Here is a 27114-nt window from a genome sequence, read left to right as displayed (position 1 = left end):
AAGAGACATTTATTTGCCTTTTTTAGTTCTGGAGAAAGCCAGGCAGGCTCTTTCCCCCTTCTTCTTGTGTTGATGCTAAGCTAAGCTAATCACCGCCTGGATCCATCTCTGCACTGTGGTATGGATCTTCTTCACTAACGCTCAGAAAAAAAGCGATTAAGTGCAGAATATTAGCACACGTGTGCTGCCATAATGAGATGGATTTGGACAGATTAAACACAGAGTGGCGAAGAAAAAAATGGCAGCCAGCATGTCAACGTTCACCAGCAGGCAGAGATCCCAGCCTGCAGCAGAGCGTCCTGCCCTTCTCAGTTCTCTGGCAGCTTGCTGTGTCGAGCTTCAGGAAAGCTTTGAGAGTCTGTCGCTCCCTTTAGATCGTCTGTTCTTCTCCAAACACAGAGCTGTTTGATTTACAGTTTGTCTTATTCATGTGCTGTTTGTCTTCAAACTGAGGTCGGAGGAAATGTTGCGGAGATGAATCAGAATTTTGAGACGATGACTAATTAGGCATTCTCGTGAGTTATGATTCAAGGTTGTTTTTCTGAAATCCAACAACTAGCATCTCTGTCTTTCTAACTCACACATTTTCTCTGCTTCCTGTGTGATTTTGCACCCCCCACTGTGGGCCCAGATGCCCCACACTCCAGGATCACACAAGCTCTTACTCGGTAGTTGAGCGTCTTGCCAAACACTGGCAGTGATGGTCACCGTGTGACACTGAACCCTGGAGGGCAGCCTTCTTTGTGTCTCGAGTCTCCACACAACCTTTCAGCAGACTCACCGAGCACTGATACAAACCATATTGTTTCTGTCAACCGTTGCATCTGATTGTTGCAGCTGCACGTTCCGCTTCCCGGCGTGTCTTTGGGATTTTTGCATTTTCCAAGTCTTGAGAATCCTTTCAGTGAGACTCAGCGATGCACACACTCTGTGTGACTATCTGTCTGTATTCATGTAAGAATCCTAAAACAGTCATTTAGGTTATATCAATTGTGAATTGAATATCTTCGGGTTTTGAGATCTTGGTCTTACTTACTGTACTTATTATTGTCTGACATTTTATCAACTAAACGATGACTCGTTCATTAAAATGACTGCGCTGTGGTCCTAATATTGCTCAGTTTAGTCACCACATGACATCATTTTTGATTCCTTAAAGGGTAATGGGTTTCAAAACGGTGACTGCTCCCTTCCATTTGTAGCCTCCAGAATGCAATTTGTTTATTGCCAATTTAAATAATACCACATTCTTTTGTCCCTCTCGCTATTAATAAGAGAGGTGAAACCAGCAAATGTTTTTGCTGCAGGCGAATGCTACTGCTGCCTGAATCAACACATTTCATCATGAGCTGAAAATGTACTTTTTCCTAACTTCATTTTTAACACCACAGCCATTGTGTGTGCAGCTAAATGTCGTCCAACGCTGCCTGAAGCTTTACTCTCCCTCTTAACGGCGACTGAAAGTCTCCACTGGTCAGTAGTAACGGCAAAAGTGAAGATAATAATAATTTGCCGCATATTCATGCCGTGTTAGGAATAAAACAGCAGTTACTTGTGCCAATCATTGTGAGCTGCTGGCATTCATCGATGCAGCAGCACGTCTCTGAAAGTGTCTCTTGAAATACATTAGAGGGTTTATATTTGTCACCGGCAATGGTGGCAGCAAGAAGAAAACAAAATGACACTGGTCTCAGCAGACCTGCACACTTTTTCAAAAATATTTCAAACTGCATGACCACTGATCTTTTACAAATTGTAAACACATCCCTTCTCTCAGGTGTCTTCCCACAAGCCCCAAAAACTGCAGTTATTAAACCGCTCCTAAAGAAGGTTAGTTTAGACTCCGCAATGATGAAAAATTATAGGCCAATATCAAACCTCCCATTTTTAAGTAAAATAATTGAAAAGGCGGTTTTCCAACAGCTGACCAACTTCTTGGCCGTAAATAACTGCTTTGATGTTTTCCAGTCAGGCTTTCGACAGCACCACAGCACTGAAACTGCTCTTGTTAAGGTTTTCAACGACATCCACTTAAACACAGACAATGGCAGAAGTTCAGTCTTAGTGTTACTGGATCTCAGTGCTGCAGTCGACACGGTCGACCATGCCATACTCCTAGAAAGACTAAACATCTGGGTGGGACTCTCTGGCACAGCACTTAACTGGCTTGAATCCTACTTGAAGGACCGAGAATACTTTGTGTCTGTGGCTGATTACACATCAGAGCTGACTAAAATGACATGTGGTGTTCCCCAAGGTTCAATACTGGGGCCTCCTCTGTTCAACATCTACATGCTTCCACTAGCTCAGATTATGGAAAACAACAAAGTGTGTTATCATAATTATGCAGACGACACACAAATCTACATAACTTTGTCACCAGGGGACTATAATCCCATACAAGGGCTGGGTAACTGCATTGAACAAACCAACAACTGGATGTGCCAGAATTTTCTTCAATTAAACAAAGATAAAACAGAAGTAATTGTTTTTGGTACCAAGGACGAACAATTGAAAATCACCGCTCAGCTTCAATCACTGATGTTAAAACCCACAAACCAAGCCAGAAATCTAGGTGTAGTTATGGATTCAGACCTCAACCTGAACAGCCATATCAAGACAATTACAAAATCAGCCTACTATCACCTGAAGAATATATCAAGGATTAGAAGATTTATGTCTCAACAGGATTTGGAAAAACTTGTCCACGCATTTATCTTCAGCAGACTGGACTACTGTAACGGTGTGTTTACTGGTCTCTGTAAAAAGTCCGTCAGAAAGCTGCAGCTGATTCAGAACGCTGCAGCTCGAGTCCTCACTAAGACCAGGAGGGTGGATCACATCACTCCAGTTCTGAGGTCTTTGCACTGGCTTCCTGTCCAACAAAGAATTGACTTTAAAATCCTGCTGTTGGTTTACAAAGCACTGAATGGTTTAGGGCCAAAATACATCTCTGATCTGCTGCTACCTTATGAACCATCCCGACCCCTTAGGTCGTCTGGGACCGGTCTACTTTCTGTTCCCAGAGTCAGAACTAATAATAATAATAATAATGTATTTTATTTGTAACGCACTTTTCATTTTTTTTTTTTTTTTTTTTTTTTTTTTTTTTTAATCTCAGATTGCCACAGAGCCAGTACATAGTAAAAACATAGTAAAAACAAACTATAATAAAATAAAAACCAGTGAATGAACAGAAACACAAAAGAAATAACTGACATTGACTTAGGTCAGAAAGGCTTTCCTGAATAAAAAGGTTTTTAGGCCAGTCTTAAAAGAGACCAGTGTCTGTGTTGCCCTTAGATGGTCAGGGAGACTGTTCCATAGGCGTGGAGCTGCCGAGCCAAAGGCCCGGTCGCCAATGGTGCGGAGCTTGGTGCTAGGGACCCGGAAAAGTGAGCCGTTTGATGATCTGAGGGTGCGGGTGGAGATTTGGGGAGTTTAAATGTCCTTTACTTTTGCCTTTATGCTTTTAATGGTTTCATGTGAAGCACTTTGAATTACCTTGTTGTTGAAATGTGCTATACAAGTAAACTTGCCTTGCCTTGGTGTCTCTTTCACTCTGTGTTGTGAAGTACAAACCATCTTTGTCCTTTTTGTCTTTGTCGTCACAGGCCACTAAGGAGCTGAAGCAGTACGACAACAAGATCATCGAGTGCACCTTCGCCAATAACAGCTGGGTGTTCATGAGGCAACGGGTGGACAAGAGCTACCCAAACGCCTACGAGACAGCAATGGGTAAGACTGTGTCCTCCTCTGGCCGACAGTCAAGATGGAATAACAACCGGTCAGCCTGCAGTGAACGCTCCTGTCCACATCATTTCATATCTATACGAGGTCGCGCTGTTTTAAAGCTGCACTCGGCCGTATTTTTGTGCGTTTGTAAAACGGGGTCACTTGCAGTAACGAACCCAAAGATAATTATCACCTGACTCTGCAGTTCTTCTTAGCTCTACTGAGCGCTTTAGCATCTTTCAGCCCATTGTTTATTACCTCTGATCAACAAACGGCAGACTGCATGCTCGGCACCAAACGGCAGATAGACAAAGATGGTGAACTCGGGTTGTGACGTCATACTGGTATCACAGTATAACCGGTATACGATGTTAGTATTAGACATCGCTTATCTACGGTAATGAAATAAGATCGTGTGTGTGTGTGTGTGTGTGCGTTAGTTAAAGGTGCAGACAGGAGCAGTTTGGCTGTTATCATAATAGAGCTAAAACGAGAGTGAATATTGGACTTTCATTTGTCAGGTAGCTCGAAACACAACTTCAAATGAATTCTATCTGCTATCTGAGTAAATAAGCAACTGTTTACTGACCTGACTACGCTTCAGAATTTCAGATTCAGCTCAGATTGTAAAAGTAATTTAGTTTCACAGTTCAATAAAAGAAAATCGGAGTGAATAGTTCTGATTTCAATTCTGAACAAACCTTTTTTTCCTTCACGTGTAAATGACGCAGCACAGCTACAACAGCTTCTTAAAACACAGACGGAGGAAAAACAAAGAGAGAGCAAGACTGAGAAAGAATGTAACGATAATGGTTTGCCCCAGTAATAAACCGTATTGTGTACAGCACTTATCTAAATGCTGACTTTACAGTGCTGTTCAAGGTGGCACATAGAAGTACAAATTGAAGCAATGAAAACACAAGCGAGAGAAAATGCATTTAAAGAATGAATTGAAGTGATAGAAGAAGATATAAAAGATTATTCTGAATTATTGAGCTTTAGATCCTCAGGCAGGCGAGCCCGGATGGCAAAAAGCACATTTTATCTAAAAACCCAGACGGATAGTATTGAATTCCTCCTCAAGCCGATAAGAACACTGAAACAAGTACACACTGGTGTACAACACTTATCACTTGTTGAAGTCATGGCTTGACTTCAACATCACGAATGATCCACCGTTAGCTCGGTTAATGCTGCCATGCCTGTCGAACTGAACATTCTAGAATATCACATAATAGTTTACAGTGGTCTTTGTGGCAGATCGGTCAGTCAACATTAGCAGAACGTTTTTCTCAAATTAGAGGTAAAAGGTACAAAAGTTGGAACAAACTAAACTAAGTTAGGCCTTTCAGATCGACTGCGAGTGAACGTTCGGCCTCAAATTAGATTGTGTTGGATTTGCTGAGGTGAATTAACTGAAAGTTATTTTCCTCGTTTCCAAATCGGAGCTCTGAGTCTGAGCGAAGGACTCGGTAGGATTCATTGTAACAGTCTTTCAGCACGATCCAATGACTAAGCGTCCTCGAAATGTAGCCGTTGAAGAATCCTTCTCAAAGTTGTATTTCTGTTTCTGTTGTATTTATTTATTTCATTTTTAAAAGGCAAAAATAAAGAAACCACCTTTCAAAGAATCTCTTACTAAAGCTCCGACGTGTAGAAAAGTCCTTAGTTTGACAGAGCTGTATTTGGGGTTTAGTAAACGCTTAATTATGTGTTTTTTTTTGAAAATCACTGTTCCAGGATGCTGCAGGAGCTTGTTACCGTCTCTGTAGTAACTTCCTCCCGTGTTTGTCGTTTTGTTCTCCCCAGCTGTGTGTAAAAGCATCCAGGAGCCCGTCACGAAGGAAATCCTCTTGGAGTACGTGGACCGCTGTGCTCAAGGAGTCCAAGCACAGAACCGGAAACACCCACCAGACCCAGACGCTGAGCTAATGCCCCCTCCTCCTCCAAAGAGACCCAACCGGGCCGTCCCGTAGCCCACCGCTGGGCTTTCCGGACTGCTCTACAGTCAGTGTGCATCTACATCACCAGCCACGTTGAACCCCCCCCCCCCCCCAACAGAAAACAGACATTTCAAGGCTTTCTTACCCTCAGCACATTTGCTTTCTCGGCCTGTACATGCAAGGACTTCAGAAACCTTTGATTGACTGCCTCAACGTCATTAATTTACCTTGTAGACTTGTTTGTAGCTTTAATTGCTGGTGTTCTTATTAAAATGAAAAACATGACGCTTAGTTTATTTATTTTAAAAGTGCGAGCTATTTATCTACAGGGACATTGTTATTTGTATTGAAGGAAGAGTAAACATCATTAACACCCTGTCTGCTGTTTGAATGCATTGAAATTGGGGAAACAATCCTTCAAATGATCATTTGCAGCATCAGAGATCTCATTAAGACAAAGCTGCATGTGTTTTGACTTCAATTAACAGAAAAATGTTCAGCCCGTAATGCTAAGTCGGGGGTTTCCAACTGTTTTCATATCTAAGCAGCTGTGTGTTTCATAAGCTTGTGTCCGATGGAAGCCCATCTGTGTGGACTGTTTGTTTTAAAGGCCACGCGGGTGGGCGGATAGATGATTACATAGTCTCAACAAACTTACTACAAAGGATCAGATACTGTGAAATCAAGCTACAGATGGGTGACAAATACACATTAACCCAACATAAAGTTTATTTATAAGGTGAATAGTTTGTGTTCTTTGAGTCAATTGTTGTTTTGAAGATAGCGATAGAGAGCGCTATCAAACAAGTGTGTAATTTGGGTTGAGCTCTGGTGTGGAAGTTCTGTTTAAGCACTGATTGAACCTTTCACTGCTTTTCATGGATGTAGCGAGATAGCTGGCTACGTAGGAAGGTGATGCCCCCCCCCCCCCCCCCCCCCCTCTTCCCCTCTTTACAAAGGCTATGAAAGGCTGGGACCCGGTCCTGAGCTACGTTTCAGGAGCTGCAATGTAGGAAGGTTACTGCAGACAGCGCTTGAAATGAAAGGGGTGATGTGTCCGCTCTGGAGCTCTTTGGTTGTGCCCGACGAACCTTTTTGGTTGGAAAGCGAGATGATTTCCCGATCAGATTTTTAAGCACGCTCATCATCGCTCCTTCATTTTTATATCACAGGAAAACCTTGTTGCCAGGGAACAATTCAATTTATTTTTCTTACCCTGCTGCCTGTTGCTAGGAGTGTCGCCCATCTGCACTGTTTATCGCCCGCTGTAGTGTTTGTAGAAATGATTTGCTCGGCAGATCTCACATGCCGACTGGTTTATTGACATGATTTGGTTTGGTTTTTAATCAGAGGGAAATAATGTCACGTTTTATTTATTATTTATGTATGTGTTTTTTTCAGGTTTTTTTTAATGAGGGACAATCTCTCTTCTTAGGTGGATGATGCTACAGAAATGATTCAACATTGAGGGATATTTATATTTCTGTCTGACAAAAAAAAAGTGTGCATTTCAGAACCAGTGTGTTGTGGAAGTTTGTTTGAAATCCGTGTTTCTGTGCTTATTTTGGGATTAGGGTGGAGGCAGCAGTGACTCATGCAGCGTGGAGAATTTAGATCAGAAGTTACGGAGTAAATGTAAGTCTGTGTGTGCGGGTGTGTGCGTATGCGCGCGTGTGTGTGCGTGTGCGTGCGTGTGCGCGCGCGTGTGTGTGTGGAGTTCCTGTCTGTTGGTGCCTGAGGCGACTGTTCTCCTTATAGCAGAGATTCAATTCAATTTATTTTTGTATCGCCCAAAATTACAAACTTGCCTCAGAGGGCTTTACAATATGTACACATTTGACATCCTCTTGTCCCGGGACCCTCACATCAGAACAGGAAAAACTCCCCAAAAACCCCTTTAACGGGGAGGAAAGAGGAAGAAACCTGTGGGAGAGCAATAGAGGAGGGATCCGTCTCCCAGGATGGACAGAAGTGCAATGATGTCATGTGTAGAACAGGATAGTGAATTACAACACATTCAATGTAATTACAGCACATGCAATGTATGACACAACCACGACAGGAGGCAACACCTGGTCCAGGTAAACCCGGATACACAGGAACCTGTGAGGCGAGAAAGCACAGAGACTCTGGTGAAGAAGCAGGTCAATAATGTGCATTAATGGTATCGGTAGTATGAAATAGTAATGTGAGTAATAATAAAAGTGATATTAGCAGTTGGAGTCAGCAGGGCCATGGTAGGAGGAAGGACCAGGGTCCAGATGAAACCATGCTCCATGGAAACCTGTGAGGAGAGGAAGCACAAGGACTCCGGGGAAGAGACAAAATCAGTACTGTGCATTAATGGTATCGGTAATAGGATTAATAATGTTAATAATGAAGATCGTAGTAGGTGTCAGCAGGGCCATGGCTGGTTGAAGAACCAGTGTCCAGATAAAACTGCGGTCATCCTGTGAGGCGAGAAAGCACAAATACTCCGGGGAAGAAGTAAAGTTAGTAATGAGCATTAATGGGACATCAATGCATACAGACGGAGGTGAAGAAGAGGAGGAGAGAGGTGCTCAGTGTAGGAAGTCCCCCTGTAGTTTTTGCTTATACCAGTTTGTCCATGGGCCGGTCCAAGGCAAGCCAGAGCCAGCCCTAACTATAAGCACTATCAAAGAGGAAAGCCTTAAGCCTACTCTTAAATGTGGTGAGTGTGTCTGCCCCCCGGACTGAAACGGGAAGCTGGTTCCACAGAAGAGGAGCTTGATAACTGAAGGCTCTGGCTCCCGTCCTACTTTTTAAGACTCTAGGAACCACAAGTAACCCTGAATCACTGGATCGCAGCTCTCTAGTAGGGCAGGATTGATGCCAATATAATGTTCCAGTCTCTGCAACAGGATGTAGTGGTCTATAGTGTCGAACGCAGCACTAAGGTCTAACAGGACAAGAACAGAGACGAGTCCTTTGTCTGATGCGATTAGAAGGTCATCAGTTATTTTTACCAGAGCTGTCTCTGTGCTATGATGCTTTCTAAATCCTGACTGAAAATCCTCAAATAAACTATTGTTACACAGAAAGTCACACAACTGATTTGCAACTGCTTTCTCAAGGATCTTAGAGAGGAAGGGAAGGTTAGAGATCGGTCTATAGTTGGCCAACACCTCTGGATCCAGAGTGGGCTTCTTAAGAAGAGGTTTAATCACAGCTACTTTGAAGGACTGTGGTACATGACCTGTTACTAAAGACAGGTTGATGATATCTAATAAAGTTGTGCTAATTAATGGTAGCACTTCTTTAAGCAGCCTAGTCGGTATAGGGTCTAAGAGACAGGTGGAAGGTTTAGACGTAAAAATTGTTGAAGTCAGTTTGTCAAGGTCAATGGGAGTAAAGCCATCTAAACATATATCAGCGTTTACAGCTGTTTCTAAGGTTACTCTATTTGTGGAAAGAGCGGTCGAGGGCAGGAGATTATTAATGTTCTCTCTAATAATTATAATCTTATCATTAAAGAAGTTCATGAAGTCATTGCTACTGAGGTCTATAGGGATACTCGGCACAACAGAGCTGTGACTCTCTGTCAGCCTGGCTACAGTGCTGAAGAGGAACCTGGGGTTGTTCTTATTTTTCTCTATTAACAATGAGTAATAAGCTGCTCTGGCATTACGGAGGGCCTTCTTATATGTCTTAAGACTGTCTCGCCAGAGTAACCGAGATTCTTCCAAGTTAGTGGAACGCCATGTTCTTTCAAGGTTTCGCGATGTTTGCTTTAATTTGCGGGTTTCAGGGTTATACCATGGAGCGAATCTCCTTTGTTTTACCAACTTCTTTTTTAAAGGAGCAATAGAGTCTAGTGTCCTTCTCAGTGAGCTTGTAGCACTGTCGACAAGATGATCAATCTGGGTCGGACTAAAGTTAGCACAGGAGTCCTCCGTCAGATCGAAGCATGGTATTGAGTTAAATACAGACGGAATCACTTCTTTAAATTGAGCTACGGCACCATCAGACAGACATCTAGTGTAGTAACTCTTGCTTAACGGTGTACACTCCGTGAGTAAGAATTCAAAGGTTATTAGATAATGGTCCGATAGAAGAGGGTTCTGTGGATAGACTATTAAATCTTCTATGTTAATGCCATAAGTCAGAACCAGGTCGAGAGTGTGGTTAAAACAGTGAGTGGGTTTCTGTACATTCTGACAGAAACCAATCGAATCTAATAATGAGATGAATGCAGTACTGAGGCTATTGTTCTCGACATCCACATGAATATTAAAGTCACCTACAATAATTACTTTATCTGTTTTAAGGACTAGACTTGATACAAACTGAAAAGATTCCGAATACGGACCTGGGGCCCGGTACACTACAACAAATATAACTGGCTGTATTGTTTTCCAGGTTGGGTGTGAAAGACTAAGAACCAAGCTTTCAAATGAGTTGTAGTCGAGTTTAGGTTTAGGGGTTCATAATAGGCTGGAGTCAAAGATGGCTGCTACTCCACCTCCTCGGCCGGCGCCTCGAGGAATGTGAGTATTGATGTGACTTGGAGGAGTTGATTCATTTAGGCTGACATATTCATCATTACTCAGCCAGGTTTCAGTAAGACAAAATAAATCAATATGATGATCTGATATTAGCTCATTTACTAGTAGAGCTTTAGATGACAAAGATCTGATATTTAAGAGTCCACATTTAATTATCCTATTTTGTTGTACTGTTGCGGTAGTTTTAACTTGGATTAAGTTATTTTGTTTCACTCCTCGATCGTTTATTTTTGATTTAATTAATTTCAGTGGCCGTGGGGCAGACACAGTCTCTATGTGGTTTTGCGTGAGTAACTGCTCGAATGGAAGCTCAGAGGAGTGTGTAAGACTGCAACTCTGCTTCCTGGTCTGATCTCTGGGTTGTCATGTACCAGGTCCATACAGAAACTGGGTCAGATTTGCAGAGATGAGATCTTCTCCATCCAAAGTAGGATGAATGCCGTCCCTCCTAAGCAAACCAGGTTTTCCCCAGAAAGTGTCCCAGTTATCTACGAAGCCCACATTGTTTGCTGGGCACCACCAAGACAGCCAGCGGTGAAACGATGACATAGGACTCAATGTCGCCTGCTCTGGCCCCGGGTATACATGTAACTGTAGCCTCTGGTTTAGCTAACTTCACTTTTCTCAGAATAGAGCTACCTATGACCAGAACCTACGTATGACCTTACCGCCGTCTGCGCCAACGAGTAGGGGTGAAGGGTAGAGGAAGGCCGGGAGGGAGTATTCTCCGTCAGGACTGCACAATGGTTGGAGGTGGTTAACGGAAACTCCCCAGTTGGTTTTCTCAGGACGCCGCGGCGTACCACCTCCGTCCAGGATGGTTTCGGAGTGGAGCTATGGGTCGGTATATAGCAGGTCCTCTCAGCTCGTGGTCGGAGGACCGACTACACTCCCCGTCCGCAGGGCCGGGTAGCCAGGGAATAGTGTCCGCAGTATCCGAGACCAGTTGAGATTGCGTAGAGATATGCTTTGCCTGGGCCGCTGCTACGGATACGAATCCGTCGATCAGCTGTTCTCTTTTCCGGACTTAAGACTCCAGGCGGAGAAAATCGTCCCTTAACTGTGAGTATGCGAGTTTGCAGTCTCCACACAGACGTGGCCATGTTGGAAGTTCCTGCTTCCGGTTTATCTGAAATGAGAGGGAAAAGGTGATAGCTCTGCTCAGAAGTTCTCACAAAAAACAAACAAATGTATGTAGGTAGGCGAGTGAAAGGCGTGGATGTGTGTGTGATCCGATGGCCTCCACGCTGTCTCAGCTGCAGTTCACACCACACTACAGGCTGGTGATGTGCTGCTCTGTCGCTGCTGCTCTGTGCTCTGTCATCACAGATAGATGCGTCGTGTACTCCCATGCAATGTTCCCTCTAATTTTTCATGTGTCTGGGCATACACACAAGCTCCCTGAGCACACTGAGGACCACTGTGAGCAACATCAGATGTGCACGCTGTGGCCACACACCAGTATCACACCTGTTCAAAACCTTGGATCATAGCAAGTTACATGGCTTATTAAAAGAATCAAATTACAGCAGCAATTTTCACTAGTTTACTTTTAATATAAGTGATTTGACAAACTTTAAAGGAAAAAGACAAAAATCTTGTTGTTCATGAGATGTGTAGTATGTTTTATGTGAGAGTCCTGCTTGGCCATGGGAAGAGTCCTGCTTTGGCCTGTGTGAGGTCCTGTTGTGGCCTGTGTGAGGGTCCTGTTCTGGAAGAAATTATACATATACACCTTTCAGACATAACATTTTGTTCACATTAAAACATTCACATTTTGCACAATGACGTGTGCTGTAGCTTGTGATACAGTGTAAATTCCTGTAACTCTGTCTGTGAAATATGTAATTACTCAGTTTTTTATTATCATTTCTACTACCCATAAATTATCTAGTAGTAACATCATTTAATGATTAATATCCATAAGTAAAAAATCTTAATAAATGTCACTAGAATATGCACAAATCTGACTTAAATTTTACCTTATTTTTCACGTCTGTCCTTCTCACTTCTCCAATGGTTGTACACTTTGTCCAGGTTGATGGCTTCGTCTGCTTCTTGCTTTGACTTTATGTCGCTGCCCGTTCGTTTCGCCATGATAAGGGGTTAGCATTTGCGTCTCGTAACTCCGCCGCACTGTTGTTAGCTAGCTAACCTGCACGGCGCGAATGGGCAGGGCAATAGTGTCAATGCTATGATTGGCTGTGTAGCGTAAGTGAACCGAATCGTATCATTGGCTGGACACCTGTCACTCACTGAGTTACGTTGCAAAATAGTACAGAAAACAAAATTATTATTATTATTATTATTATTGGTTTAATTGATTAGATAAGATTAGGACTAATATTAGATATTAATTAATACGTTTATGTTGAATTTTATTTTATGCGCTGCATAGATTTTCTTGTGCGCTGAGAATGTGCGAGCAGTGCGCGATTGCTCAAGCGCGCAGCTTAGAGGGAACATTGCTCCCATGGCTCTCCTCCCCTCTGGCTGCACATGAAAGCTGACTGATCCTCATCAAAGCCTCGATGACCTTTTTGTCGTCAGGTTGCTGCCCGCTGAGACGTTGCCGCGGTCCTGCAGCAGGTGCAGACACATTGATACCCGTTTTTCTTCTCTTCTTGAATTCCATTCACTTAAATTCATTCTGCATCCTCTCAAAGCGAGCCGCTGCTGTAGTTGCCTGATCTAACATAACCTGTTTTATTCCAAACCCCTTTTTGGCAAAGTGGTTCTCTCTTTGCAGGGGTTTCTGCATCTTTCTCCACGTGAAAACATTGCCCAGGTGGAAGCACGAGAAAATGCACACAAAAAGAGAGAATTGGGATTATCAATAAATGTGTTTTCTCTGGGGGGGGGGGGGTGCAATCGAGTGCAGGAGGCACGAAGGGGAGCAAACTGTATGGATGTAAATACACACTTTCCATGAGCACAGGCGCTGCAGCGACGATCATGAGGCTCCCTCTGTCTTAGCGCAGGTGTTTAGAGGCTGGAAGCTGCTGATCTCCACAGCGATATTAAATCAGCACAAACGACTTGCAGGCCATTATCGTATCAATATCATCTGCATTTTGAATAATGCATTTATGTGGTTCTCTGTGATCTGAGCCGCAAAGCCTTCTGCTGAGCTCGAACCAGCTTGCGCGCTGACTTATTGTTTGATTTTGCCGTCTTAAACCATACTTTACCTTTTTATGTCATCTTGAAAACAATGCAAAAAGACCAACAGACAAGATAATCTGTTCTAATCTTCCTTCACATACTGGTAACATCCCTCTTAGCCTAAATGTATGATCTCTGTAAACATGATTTAGTTATTGGTTTCAAAGCAGAAATACAAAAAAATGATGAGTAAATATATTGACTGGACACCTGAACTTATACCTGGCCGGGGTCATCCGTGACTACGTTGATATAAAGACTCGACCTGCGTGTACCCGAGACGGGAGATACTCAGTGTTACGCGCTGCCTCTGGCCGTCCAGCATTCATAGAACCCTGGTTACATCCGTAACTTTCGTTTTTATTTTTCAGGCCACCAGCATGAGTTTCTCTAACTTGAAGTCGAATCAAATGAAGTTTCAAAGAAACATAATCATCATATTAGCAGAACTCCCAGCATGCATTGATTGTTATGTTTGATAGTATTCCTCTTCAAATTAACATCTTACATTTATTGAAGTTATTGCAAGTTCAGTGAACTGAACGAGTTGGTTTTGACTGTGAATATAGTTCATATATTTTTACTTGTTTTCATTGATTAACTGTTCCAACATATTTAAATTATCGATTGAACCATTTAGTTGCATTTTCACCCAAAAGTTCTAGAAGACAGCTGACTTTCCACTGCACTAATCTTAGAATCACGAATCATCCGATTGATTTGAAAAACGAGCTTTGCTCTTGATAATGAAGTCGGACAGCTCTGACCTGATTACCCTGCTGAAATTAGAAATGTAATCACAAATGTTTCATCCGCTGGAGTCGGGGAGGCATGGCGCCACAAATCTATTGTAGCAGATTCTCCTCATAAGTGCTTCTGAGGCGTGATGCCAACAAATAACTCTTATTTGGAGGGGAGACTGCAATGAAGCGGAAGCTCCATCAGAAGTGTAGCAATCAGGAGGTGGTTGTTTGTGACGGCACATTCTGCTGCCACCGTTTGCAACGGGAGCACAGCGAGGCTGCCATCGTCGTGTTGTTTGATCTCTCTGCTCATGTCTCGTTTTTAAATGAACATGACACAAAGGTGAGCCTGAGGAGGGAGGAACTGCAGTTGTGCCTGCTGTTGCATTTCTGGACACTCCTCAAGCCGCTGAAATAACTTAATGAAGTCACAGCGAAGTGTCAGTTAGAGCATCTTTAGCAACATGAGATTATTAGCGACATTCCGAGTGCGTTCACTTTTGGTTTTACCTCCAAATAAAGTGTTTTCAACCTGTATGATTGTCTGACTGCCTGTTTGTTTGGTACTGTTGCAACATTACAAGATCTTCAGAAGTCCAGTAGAATTAATGGTCAGAGTTATAAAAAAACAAAAAATCATTTGATGAAGTTTAGTTTTCAATTAATGCATTTTCAATATTGCTTTTTTGCGCTTTGTTGTTGAAAAACCTCCAACAAGCTTTGGTTCAGGTCAGAGCAGACCAGGCTATTCGAAGATTCTGCTATGTTGTGTTTAAAGCATCAACTTCAAAGCTTTGAGGTCAAACTGCAGTCACGCTTAATGACTCTAAAAGATTTAGAAAATGTCGCTCACAAAAAGAAAATGACACCTCCTGGGTGACTGTATCCCTCCACCTCCTGCTGATATTCTCACATGCACCAAAGTTAATGGAGCAAAGAAAAAACATGAATCATGTCGCATTCTTTAATTTTCTGGGGTTTTACTCCTCGGTAGCCAGCAGGCAGAAAAAAAAAATCATTGACTGTATACAAACTTGGTGGAACTGCAGAAAACGTATCGGTAAAGTGATTTCATGTTGATTGCAGCAAATGTTGGTGCGCTGAAGGAGGAGTGCGGTGTATTCGCTGGAGACACCAAGATAAAATGGGGAAATTCAATGGAAAATGTCCTGACCTTTCCAGTGTAAATGTTGGCAATCGTTGCCACTTATTTCCCTGCCACTCTGCCTCCAGTCACTGGGGCTTCAATAGAGCAGGCGCTGAATAACTGATTCAAAACAGGGAGAAGTGGTGATTAACACGCTTCAGAACTTCACTGATTTTTACAAAAGAAATGTGGAACAGATGTCACAAACTGGAGGTGCAACAGATGTGGCATTTTTCAGACCGAGCGTTCACACCGGAAACGGACGCAACACTGCAGCTATCTCAAGGTAGACTGTAGAAATTTGAAGTGTGTACTTGGAAATATTTTAATTGGCCAAATATTTTAGCTAAATGGCATTGCACTGCTTTACGTAAAAATCAAGCCAAGTTCAGCTTTTTGTTTTTTACTTTTTGAATGGGTTTTTTTTCCCGGTCTTTTCCCGGAGCATTGTCTCGTTGAAATAGATGAAGTGAACTTAATGTCACGATACATCTCGGCCTCTGCTGCATCAAATTTGAGCTTTTCTTTTTACATTTCACGGAAGTGCAGTGAAGGACTTCTAATGTTTTTTCTAGAAATGGAAATAAGGTGATTTGCCTGTTGGCTGCACACTCCCCTGCGTTCCAGGGACATGAGATGAATCCACCTCTGCTGTGAGAGTACTCGACAGCAGCAATAAGTTGGACATACTTCAGTGCACTGAGAGCATGCTCCATCGCAGAAGTACTCAACTAGCCTCACGCTCTTATAGTTTCAAAAATCCAATAGTTCAAAGTTGAAAACCGTTCAAATAAATAATTCAGACCTATGCAGAGAACAGATCTGATTGGTGTTGCAGCACTGAAGCCCATATAGCTCTCCATTTATGATCAATAGCAGATTTCAGCTTTGAGTCTGCAGGATATTTGATGCCTGCAGTAACCAATATGCCGTTGATGCTCCTCCTGGGTCTCATTGCAGACAATAATGTTAAATTGGTTTGTGTTTGTTGTCAATATGTACTCATTTTCTTTCATTTTTACAACTTGCGTTTCTGTTTTATTGACGGTTTTCACAACACGGCGACCTGAGATGGCACTCACCTGTCACTCAAAACAGCCACGCCCTTAATTATGCCTAATTGAAGCCTCAACGTGATTTAAATGTGTGAGTTATATAAAACGTCACACCCCCATACAGTTGTACCCCCATATTTTTGTACCAGACTGTAGACAGGTTTATTTCTGCTGTAAAGTTTGGCATTTTAACTTTGGGGGTCTATGGACTCTCTTTTCAAGAGGTCATTTAATCAACTGCAGTTTTTGGCACTTCTGCAACACTTAATCTCTTGGGTGGGTGAGTGAGTGTGTGCCACTGTGTCTGCCCAAGGCTAATCTGCACATTATTCTGCAGCAAACTGCATAGTATTTTGGGTGGCCAGTCATAACACAGATGAGTGCACTCACTTTTAGTGTTTTGGAAGGTGTGTTTTGCTAACTTCACTTTTGGATTCAGCCAAACGATGGCAGTTTCAACATCCAGTAAATGGGTTTGAGAGGCTCCATGAATTCCTTTCCCTTATTATACGCATGCTGTCATCTGATACAATATATGTGTGTGTGTTGTAACTTTCCTTATTTCCTAGATGATGTGCTCATGTTTTCCTCTGGATAAAACTCTACTTTCCCCTGCAGATTTGCTGTTGCCTAAAAAAAACATTTGTACATTTGTCACGAACTGAGCTTTTTGTTTTCTTGTTGGTGCAATTTACTAAAACATGATCTGCACCATCTCTTCTTGACTCTTGGCCTCGCAGAGCTACAGATGATCATAGTCAAAGAGGCGGCGGAGTGCTTTGGAGACGAGTAAATTAGATTTGGTGGAAAGCCAGTGAGGGGGAAGATTTTGTCACTTTTCATTTTTCATGTGGCACAGCTGCAGGACTGTGGCTGCTGCTGCTGTGGATGCAAATGATGGGAGGGGGGGGGGGAGAACAAAACCCTTGCTCACTGGGCATATACATATACTTGACTTTCTCCTTGACAAAGTTTCATTGTAAAAGTGCCAGAAGGCACAGTCTCATCTTGCCACACGTCATTATGTTTGGGGGAAACGGCAACAGTGAGGGGTGGGGAAGGGTTGATGTGCATCCGGTGAGGAGCTGTAAAGGAAGCAGGAGTTGACGCAGGACAAAAGACTTTGCTGTCTATCGAGAATCTGTCAACTCATTTTGGGCTGCAGTGCTCCCTGTAAAGCAACTCTCTCTGCCAACCAGATACGACACACAGATAAAATGTCTTTATGTTATTGATGTGTCTCCGCTGCTCTCGACACTCATTTCACCTCTTCGATCTCCGTCTCTGAAGCTCCCTTTATATTCCCTTTCATGAACACAGCCCCATTTGAAACCACAGTCCACCCACCAACTGGCTGATGCAGATCCGTCCGAACCATTACACGGCTGCACAATAAAAAGGCAGAACAGACGTAATAAAACTCATGTCGAGCTCTGCGTGACTAATTGTATTAATCCATTCCTGCGGTGCTTCAGATACAGAAAGGAATAGACATAGATTACCTGTGCCCCGTCACAGAGTCACCTAAATGGCCAATATTTCCATAAAACTCTTTGTGGTGAGATTTAAGATGTGAAAGTGCTAAAGCAATGATCCTGGCTGAGGAATTTAATAGTGTGAGTGTGAGTCAAAAAGATTTGTCGAGCTGAGTGTTGTATTATAATCTCTATAAACAGATTCTGCTACTTGGTTCGGTTAAGTAAGTGATTGTGGTTTGGTTTGAAATAATTACAGCAGTGGCGTTACTTAAGAAAGCCAAAGTGATATCCTAAAACAGCTGGGCAGAGTAGTTCAGAAAACCTTACCCAAACAGAAATAAGTAGTGTATTTGTAAGTGTATGCTGGATCGGCTGAAAACAAACCACAGTGCCCATGTTCATCAGAATAACAGAACATTGAGCTCCGCCTCTGCTCAGCTTCCAGCTACACTCGTGACAGTAGGTATTGCGAGGTATTTGATTGCTGAGGATAAGACACTTGGAGTGCAGGGAAACTCCAAGCTTTTTTTTTTTTTTTTTTAGCCAACTGACTGCAGTAGCTGGTGTGGTTTTCAACCTCCCGCTTACAGACTCTGACACTTCCCTAAAGGCCTAACACGGAGCGATTGACACGTGAATGACAACATGTAACGGAGTCTTTTGTTCTGCGATTCCTCCAGCTAGAGAACAGACCAATAATGTGTCCTTTTTCACACTGTTGGATATTGTAAATCATGATTCACAAGCACACACAAAAACAAACCCACACATAGTATATTACAAATTGCTTTTCAGAATTGTATGCCTCAAAAAGAAAGAAAAATAAATTAGACTTGCCGCCTATTTGGCTGTGAGGCTGAAGAGAAAGAAAGATGTTGGAAATTGCTGCCATTTGTAACTATGCATTTTTGAAATCCAAAAACTGAAAATTGAGTCAGTATTTGAATGTGAGGGGGTGTTTGCAATTGATGCATTGGAGCTAGGGGAAAATGTTTGAAATTAGATCTTAAGCAAGGAGTGCAAAGAAAAGGCTTTGTGCAACTGCTACACCGGCTCTTTGTCTATCTGAGCAGAGGCAACTCAAAGCTGAGTTTTACAGCGTTATTTTTAAGGATTTGCGGCTGGATCCCTCCATTATGTTGGCACCCAGTTGCCCTCTTACTCGGCTCTGTGTTGTTCAGCAGCCGTGGTGGTTTAGTAGGCGACAGCATTAATGAATGTCTCCTTGTAGCAGAACATTTTGGTGTTACTACCTTCCTGAAACAACAACTTAATCCTAAAGATGAAGGACCGTATATTATACAGTCAGCGGGCTGTGTTTCCAGCTAAGCGATACTCTCACATCTCAAGCTGCTGTGTCACACTTTCAGATAGCAGCGGCTGCATGCTGTTTGATGGTGGATCAATGATTTGATTCCATCTGAGGCAAAAACTTAAAGTGCACTTGAGCACAATGGCTGCATGATAAAAAGGATAAGAATAAAGAATATATATTGCAGTTACAAGAAAATATATATTGTTTTCTGACTTTTCTATGATTTTTCATAGATACTTCAACTTGTCACAGCACTGGTGCTGGTAAAGTGATTTGCGGTTAGGTCTATGGAATTTAATGACCACTACTGTACCAGCTTCTAACCGTCAACATGCACTCAACGCCTTTGGTTGTCAACAACAACCTTCTTCTCTTCTTCTCTGTTTCCTGAGCTTCTGCCCTCTGACAGGCTGATATTCGATAAGAACCCCTCTCCTTAATGTTCGGCAACCATGACAAATGACTGTGACCGTAATAAACCACCAAAAAAAGAAAAACAAGACGACATTGTTTAAGGTCCAAGTGCGAAAAATAAATAAATACATTTTTTATTTACGCTTTCTACAATATCTGCACATGGCAACTGTATGGGTAAGATATGTATAAGATCATACTGTAAATTGAAAAATGCAAATGTTGGTTGTAGGGATGTAGCAGAATGTGAACTTTGGCATCCTGCAGGAATGTTTGACACCCAGCACACCCGTACTTTCAGCACATACTTCTGGCATTGTCACTGAATGTTGGTAATGACATTGTACCTAAATCATGATATGAAGAATTGTCCAATATGACATGATTCCTGGGGACACTGCGCTGGGTTATCACTTATCTCTAACTGAATAACGTCCCCAGCGCCCATAAAGAGCAGCGATTCCATGAGCTGTTCTATGTGAAGCATCATTGGATGAGACAGTTTAATAGGACCAGGTTACAGTAAAGCTCAGACCTGTGATCAGCGGTGACATGCCAAAAAGGTTGGGAAGCACTGCAGTGGTGACACGCCCAGAATAATAATAATACATTTTATTTATACAGCATTAAAATCATCATATATAAAAACAATACACGAAAAACAAAGTACACAATAATGGTCACACATTAAAAGCAGTTTTGAACAGGTGAGTCTTGATTTGTGATTTGAATAGGGAAAGGTCATTGCAATCTCGGATGTTTTTGGGGAGAGAGTTCCAGAGGGAGGGGGCAGATATGGAGAAGGCTCTGTCGCCCCATGTCCGGTGCTTGGTCCTGAGTGGAAGGGACAGGAGGTTGGCATCAGAGGAGCGGAGCCGGCGGGATGGAGTGTGGTGGTGAAGCAGGTCGGTGAGGTAGGAGGGGGCCTGATTGTGGAGGGCTTTGTGAGTGAGGAGAAGGATTTTGTATTGGATCCGTTGTGGGACGGGGAGCCAGTGGAGGTTCTGGAGAACAGGGGTGATGTGGTCACGGGAGCGGGTGTGGGTGAGCAGGCGAGCAGCAGAGTTCTGGATGTGCTGGAGTTTATTTAGGATTTTGGATGATGTGCCGTAAAGAATACTGTTGCAATAGTCAATTCTGGAGGTGATGAAGGCGTGGATCAGAGTTTCAGCAGCAGATGAGGAGAGTGATGGGCGGAGACGGGCGATGTTTTTTAAGTGGGAAAAGGCAGTTCTGTGATTTGTTTGATGTGGTGTTCAAAGGAGAGGTTGCTGTCAAACATGACTCCGAGGTTTCGGATGTGTGGGGAGGGAGACAGAGTGGAGTTGTCGATGGTGAGGCAGAAGTTGTGACAGGTTTTAGTGATCATGTCAGATTTATCACAGTTCAGTTTGAGGAAGTTGGTTTGCATCCATGATTTAATGTCAGTGAGGCAGTTGGTGAGAGTGGAGTGAGTAGCAGTGGTGAAAGGGGTGGAGGGGGGGGGGGGGCAGGTGGAGAGATGATAAAGGCGGGGGAGGTGTTCAGGTTGCTGTAGATGGTGTCAATTTTTGTTTGGAAAAATGAAAGAAAAGAGTTGCATTTGTTCACTGTGAAGGATGTGGAGGTGTTGTCCTTGGCCATCGGGAGAATACCTGGTGGCCGGCCAGCTGATCGTCCTGGAGTAAACGGTATACATGCTCAGTTGTACATGTGTGTAGCTTGGCTGTTTATGTTATTTAATTAACAAGCTAAAGTAAAAACAATCTGCAAGTATGGAGCCGCTAGCTAGAGCCTGTATTGACTGGTTTATTGGGACAAAGGGATCAAAGAAGGTCTAGACAGAGTAGGGTTACACATGAGGGGATTGGCGGACGATGTTTGTATCGAGAACAGATGAAAGTCAAGTCGATGAAGCCAGCGGGTTGAGGCTCAACATGCCGTTGATGAGGCGTGTCACGGCTGCACCCCCGAGGTTTACTAGTGGGAGAGAGAAGACTAAAAGCGTAAATGATTAAAGAGGGAAGGATGTACGACGACAAATAAGAGAATAAATGGGGTTACAAATACTGCAGGTAGAGACAGGAAATGAAAGACGAGGGTTGTTTTTTGTTCCTGAAGTTAGTTTATAACCATTTAGCTTGTATTTATCTTGTGTCGATAAGACTCGGAACAGACCACAGAGTAGAGAATAATAAAGTATTCACAGCACTGTGCTTTATCCCCGAAGTTGGACAGTGTTTTAGATAACAAATACTTCAGCGCTGCCGTCTCGTCTAACTTAAAGCCCCAACTCTGTAAATAAAGTGCGGTGCCGTTAGAACACAGTCTCCTCACTTCTGGCTTTGTTTGGGTTTGTTCGTCTGCAGACATTTTTTAAAGGTCACTTGAGCTTTGATCTTTTCAAACAACAGCAGCATAAAATTGTGTGAAAAGTTGGCCTCCCCCCTTTAATAAATCCATTTCCACACATGTACAAATAATCAAATTGAGAAGTAAACATAAGCATCTGGATGGGTTTTTTTCTCTACATACTGAAATGACTGTGTAAATCATTCACCAATACGGATTCTCAACATTATTTCTGTCATAGTTTTTAATTCTTAATTTTACATTAAGATAAAGATGGAAAGCTCTTTTACTCACAGTGAGAGAGGATTACTGTATTACCATATTTCATAATGCAAGAAAACTAAATCAAACTTCACTGGAATGATTTTTATTTGCAGAATTAAGTGCTGCCCCATGGTCTGTTACCAGTAGCATAGTAAAACAAGCCACCATATACAGCAAATAGAAAAAAGGAAGGCATAGAAAAGGTTCTTGAAATGAACGAAATGCTGCTTTATTTATAATCAAGCAAACTACTAAAACATTGTTTTCTCTTTTGGTAGCCCGAGTTTACTTTTTTTTAAATAACATAATTGCTTCAAAATTAACCTGAAGTCCTCAACATCAACACAAATTAAGTTTGAAGATGAAATATTGTCCCGAGTGGACGAAACCGTGTGCTCTGCTATTCGTTTAGATAGAATAAATAGTCTGTTAAACTACTAATTAGGCCAGCAGTAATAGTTTACTTTCATTTCCAGACTTTTTGAGCACCCTCCCTGGAATCATTAAATTAGAAAGGCAGCATATTCCTTTGTAGGAAAAATTGATAAGGAGAAACTGTGGTGCTTGAAAAGCTAAAATTTAGAATATATGCCTTAATAACTTCCCTTTTCTTGAGTCCTGACAAATGAGCACCCTTGAGTTCACTCCTTGTCAGCGCTCTTTAAATGTCAAACGTCCTCTTCTAATTAAAAAAAAATAAGAAAAAGAGTATTGTGACAACATTCTGTAAAAGATGTAACCATCACAAGGGGGAGATGACAGTCGTCCCTCACCTCCTCCAGCTTGTCCGTCAGTCAACATCCTCAGTCTTCTTCCCACAGCGGCTTCACTCAACATAAACTCCATCTTAAATAACACCTCCCACCCTCCGAAGCTGCATCATGTTTCCTCCTGCGCACATACACACACACACACACACACACACACACACACAGTCACAGTTCAGTGTTCTGAGTTCATCTGTAAACCAAGTTTCTGATCTGATGAGTTTGTATTGATATGTATATGTGGACGTAACATTTATTCATTGCATTATTGACTCATTTTTTTATATTTCTGTGTGTTGTCCAACGTCTCCTTATACAACGGTTTGTATTTTATCTTGCAAACAGTTACTCCTCATTTTTTGTGTGTTCTCCTACAAAAGCCAGCCACACACTGGTTAATGGTGTTTTCAAAATAACCTTCCAGTTTAGGCAAAAAAAAAATTATATTTTGGATAGGTTTAGAAAAAGGTCGTAATTTCGGTTAAAATAACAACGGAAGTGCTGTTACTGAATGAAACGAGTTACTTGACAAATGCTTAGCTGTTGTTTCTGAATCATGAAAAGTGCTGTTGTGTGTAGCTGCGGCGCTGTCCATAGTACTGAAACGCAGCAGAGGGGATCCATACACAGAGTACATGTTGTATGTTCCATAACAGCTGCAGCATTGCAGGCCAGACGCGACACCCTCGAGGTGTGAGGCCCTGTCCGGTCTCACACCTCGTACAGCCCCTGCCACAATTCTGACTGAACATACTGTGCAGCATTTCCCATTGGGGCGTTAAAATGATGACAGACACAGATCTGTACATTTTGTACAATCTGAATCTGTGACGTAAACATCCTTGCCAAGGTGTCTGCTAATGTATACAAGCACGGACACTTATAAATATATATGGAAGGCCCTTATATATATATCTCAATATGATGCATGATGATTTTTTCATACCTGCAAATATATGCTGTCATTTCTCATCACATTTTTCTTCATATATCTCTCTAAACTTTATGTGAAGCAGAATTTAACTGAAGGTAATAGATGTGTTAACACGCGTGTTCAGGTACTAGCAGCTATAGAAAGAAGACACTTTTAAAGGGGAAGTCCACCAATTCTACACATCAAAGTTTGCTTCCAGGTGTTGAGGAGTATTGGCAGGTTTTGACAAGGAAGAACACATGGATTTAAAAAGATGATATCTCTGTTTCTGCTCAAGCCCCCAGTTACAGCGCTTGGCTTTTAAAGCAAATTTGACATTGTGGCCAAACAACTTCTGTGTAAGTCATGATACCATTAGGCCCAAAAAGACTTTTTGCCATTTGCTTACATTGAGAAAGAGATGTCTGTAACTCATTGGATCATTTTTGTTTGAGGGAAATCAACTTCCCTCTACGAATACTTAAATAGCCCTTATTTAAATCATTAGGTCCTAAAAGTTGTTAAATGCACTGATAGCCAAATCCATATTTATCGATGTAAAATTTGCTTCAAAACCTGGAACTCTTCCTTGGGGCTTGTGTCCAACACGGTCTTTTTTCTAAACCGAACGAAGTGGTTTTGGTGCCTAAACCTAACTTCTCGTGAAGATGGAAGTTTATTATGAAAAGACACTACGCATGTAAAAAGCGTATACTGACACGCTGTCCCGATACATCCAAATCTCACGCTAGAAGGGTATGTGGAGTGCCATCGTTTGAAGCTCGAGCACTGATCAAGTTGCATTATTTGATACATTTGGGGTGACAATGTGTGTTCATTTTTTCTTTCTCTTCCAGAGCTGAGGTTTTACTGCAATAATCCAGCTCCAAGACCCATTTTCATTCTTATTTAGATTGTCCTTGATTTGGGACATTTTATTGCGATAGCTGTAGCATCCCAGTTCCACCTGAAGAGTAATTCAAGTTTCTTCCTATCTTATCTTCATGTGCATTTTAGCACAGGGAACTCTAACATCAATGTGGATGTGATGTCACAGTGTGGACGCAACGTGAATAATAATCACAGCTGAGAAATGAGCCTTTGTGTCACTGAAGTCTAAATTTGCACTTTAAAGCTTGATAGTTTTTTTTATCATCACAGAGAAGCATTAATGAAGATCCAGCCTATAGAGCATTCATATGTCAAAATATTGACATTCAAGGGATGGTTTGACATTTGGGAAATACACTTATTGACTTTCTTGCAGAGAGTTAGATGAGAATATTGATACCACATTGATATTTCTATGGTAAATATGAATCAAAAGCCAGCAGCCAGTTAACTTCGCTTAGTGTGGAGACTAAAGTGGCAAAACAGCTAGCATGACTCTTTTCAAAGGTAAAACAAATCGGACGTTCACCTTTTCAGCCCATTAAGCCGAGCTGATTAACTGCTAAAATGTGCTGCTGGCGATAGAAAGTGATCATCCTAAATGTCAAACAATTGTGTTAAAGGGTAATGTATTTTAGAAACAGCCATAAATAAATTGAATGCTCTGGTATCTCTTTCTCACGAGATTTAGTGACAATTGCAGCTAGTGCTGCTAGCTACGTGTATTGGAAAAGAGCTGACAACACTGGGCTGGGTCTTTCGGTTGGATACTTGTTCAAATGTAGCTTACTCGTGCTGCTTTCTCTCCTACCCGAGCTCTAAGAGTAAAAGCTGCACTCGGCAAACTTCAAAGTGATGCTGCAACAGAGAGCAGCATCCCATCCCATATGCTGACATATTAAACATTCGCTCTCTTTTCCCTAATCTATTTCTGGAGCTGGATTAAAACAGCTGGCAAACTGACACTGAAACACAAAATGTCTCCCCACAGCAGTGACTGAGAGCTCTGTCCAGAGAAACCTGGTAAACATCAGCAGGCTGTGTGCATTTTTTGGGGGTACTGAACTCTGAAAATGACCCTCTCTTGACCGTTTTGCAGTTGCTAAAGTGCAAAGAATTACCATGTTCAGATGATCACAGTCTGGTAATCACTGTGTTCACACTGTTGTGTTGTGTTCACACTGGGAGGCGGTCATAGTGGGGAAGAGGCTCAGCTAATTAGTTTGCTCCATGACATTTGTCAGCAACGGAGAAGCATTTTCATGTGTAAATAGCAGCTTCAAATGTGATAGCTGCTGTTTTTCATTGGATTTGAACACCGGTTAACCAATAAAACAAGCAATTCAAATGTTCTATTTTATTTTATTTTTACATTTTATGAAACAAAGGATTGCTCGAGTTACAGCTCGTAGTCAAACATTTGTTCTTTACGTGGGTGAGGTTGTGCTGGGAAATGTTCAAGCTAAATATTTCCATGATCCTGGCTAAGGCCTTAATAGTTTTGATAGGTTTTCATACACAGGCGTGACCTCCAGTCAGATTTACTACAGCAGAACTTCAAGGACTTTTCCTAAAATGAATTCTCTCTGTATAGTGAATGGATAGAACATCTTTTTCATGTTTGAACAAAAGCTAAATCCACTCATTTCTACTATCAGCCTGGATATGTACCCGATGAACGTACTGAAGGTACAGTCACAGTATAGAGAGTGTCACACTTTTTATCGAGTGAAGATCTCATTCTGTCTTAGTAACGGTTCTGCTGAAGTCTCAGGGGACACTAGTGCGAATGACTGCAGCCCTTCATGAGCACGATGGCCAGTGCTGCCATTCAACCACATGACGCAGCAACACCGACAGCTCATTCGAGGGGAGATTTGAGGGACACGGTTACCATGCCTCCCAAGATGAGCCTCGGTTCAGAGAGCAGATGTTTACCGTTTTCTACTCGCTCTTCTTTTGTTCTTCATCGCGCCGCTTTTTCCTCAAAGGAGCTGTAACGCACCATTTGTGCGCAGCTCGGTCACACTTGTCGGCTCAGGGTGTGCTTGGCTGGAATAGAGGAGGAGGATGTTGCACCTACTGGATGTCTTCGTCTGGGATAATTGGCACAGAACATCTCGTTATTGGCCTTTCCCCCCCCCCCCCTTTTCTTATTTTGATGCAACGCTGTCTGTTGTGAAGTCTCTCCCTGTGGAAAACATTATGATGTTCTCTTCCTTTGTCTGTGCGCAACCTTGGCTGTGTCATGTGACGAGTCATTTCAGTCCTCACTGGTTGTCATGCCAACGGTACATCTAAGGCAGTCGTGCCGGTTTAGTCGTGGAGGGACGGGGAGTGAACACAAATCACAGACAGGCAGGTACGCACACATAGAGTGGGTCAGAGTTTACACTTCTGGTTTGGCTGGTACACTCTTAAAGTACA

At 42.3% G+C, this 27114-nt stretch overlaps 2 protein-coding genes across 2 annotated transcripts in view; one reads left to right on the top strand and one right to left on the bottom strand.

The window, feature by feature from the left end:
* rngtt (RNA guanylyltransferase and 5'-phosphatase) overlaps positions 1–7158 on the top strand; it is a 72924-nt gene extending 65766 nt beyond the window's left edge. The window contains exons 15-16 of the mRNA XM_079290803.1: positions 3615–3738; positions 5545–7158. Of these exons, the coding sequence (XP_079146929.1) occupies positions 3615–3738; positions 5545–5711 (291 nt within the window). The 3' untranslated portion in view covers positions 5712–7158. The remainder of the gene's footprint in view (positions 1–3614; positions 3739–5544) is intronic.
* The window catches only part of ptprk (protein tyrosine phosphatase receptor type K), a 301307-nt gene continuing 277275 nt past the window's right edge, over positions 3083–27114 (bottom strand). Inside the window, exon 39 of the transcript XR_013772872.1 lies at positions 3083–3116. The gene's annotated coding sequence lies outside the window, so the exon portion shown is untranslated. The remainder of the gene's footprint in view (positions 3117–27114) is intronic.

This window comes from Melanostigma gelatinosum (genome assembly GCF_949748355.1).
Source record: "Melanostigma gelatinosum genome assembly, chromosome: 19".
NCBI classification, from domain to species: Eukaryota; Metazoa; Chordata; class Actinopteri; order Perciformes; family Zoarcidae; genus Melanostigma; species Melanostigma gelatinosum.
The sequence above is the reverse complement of the archived record's forward strand: the minus strand, read 5'-3'. Positions and strand labels throughout refer to the sequence as shown.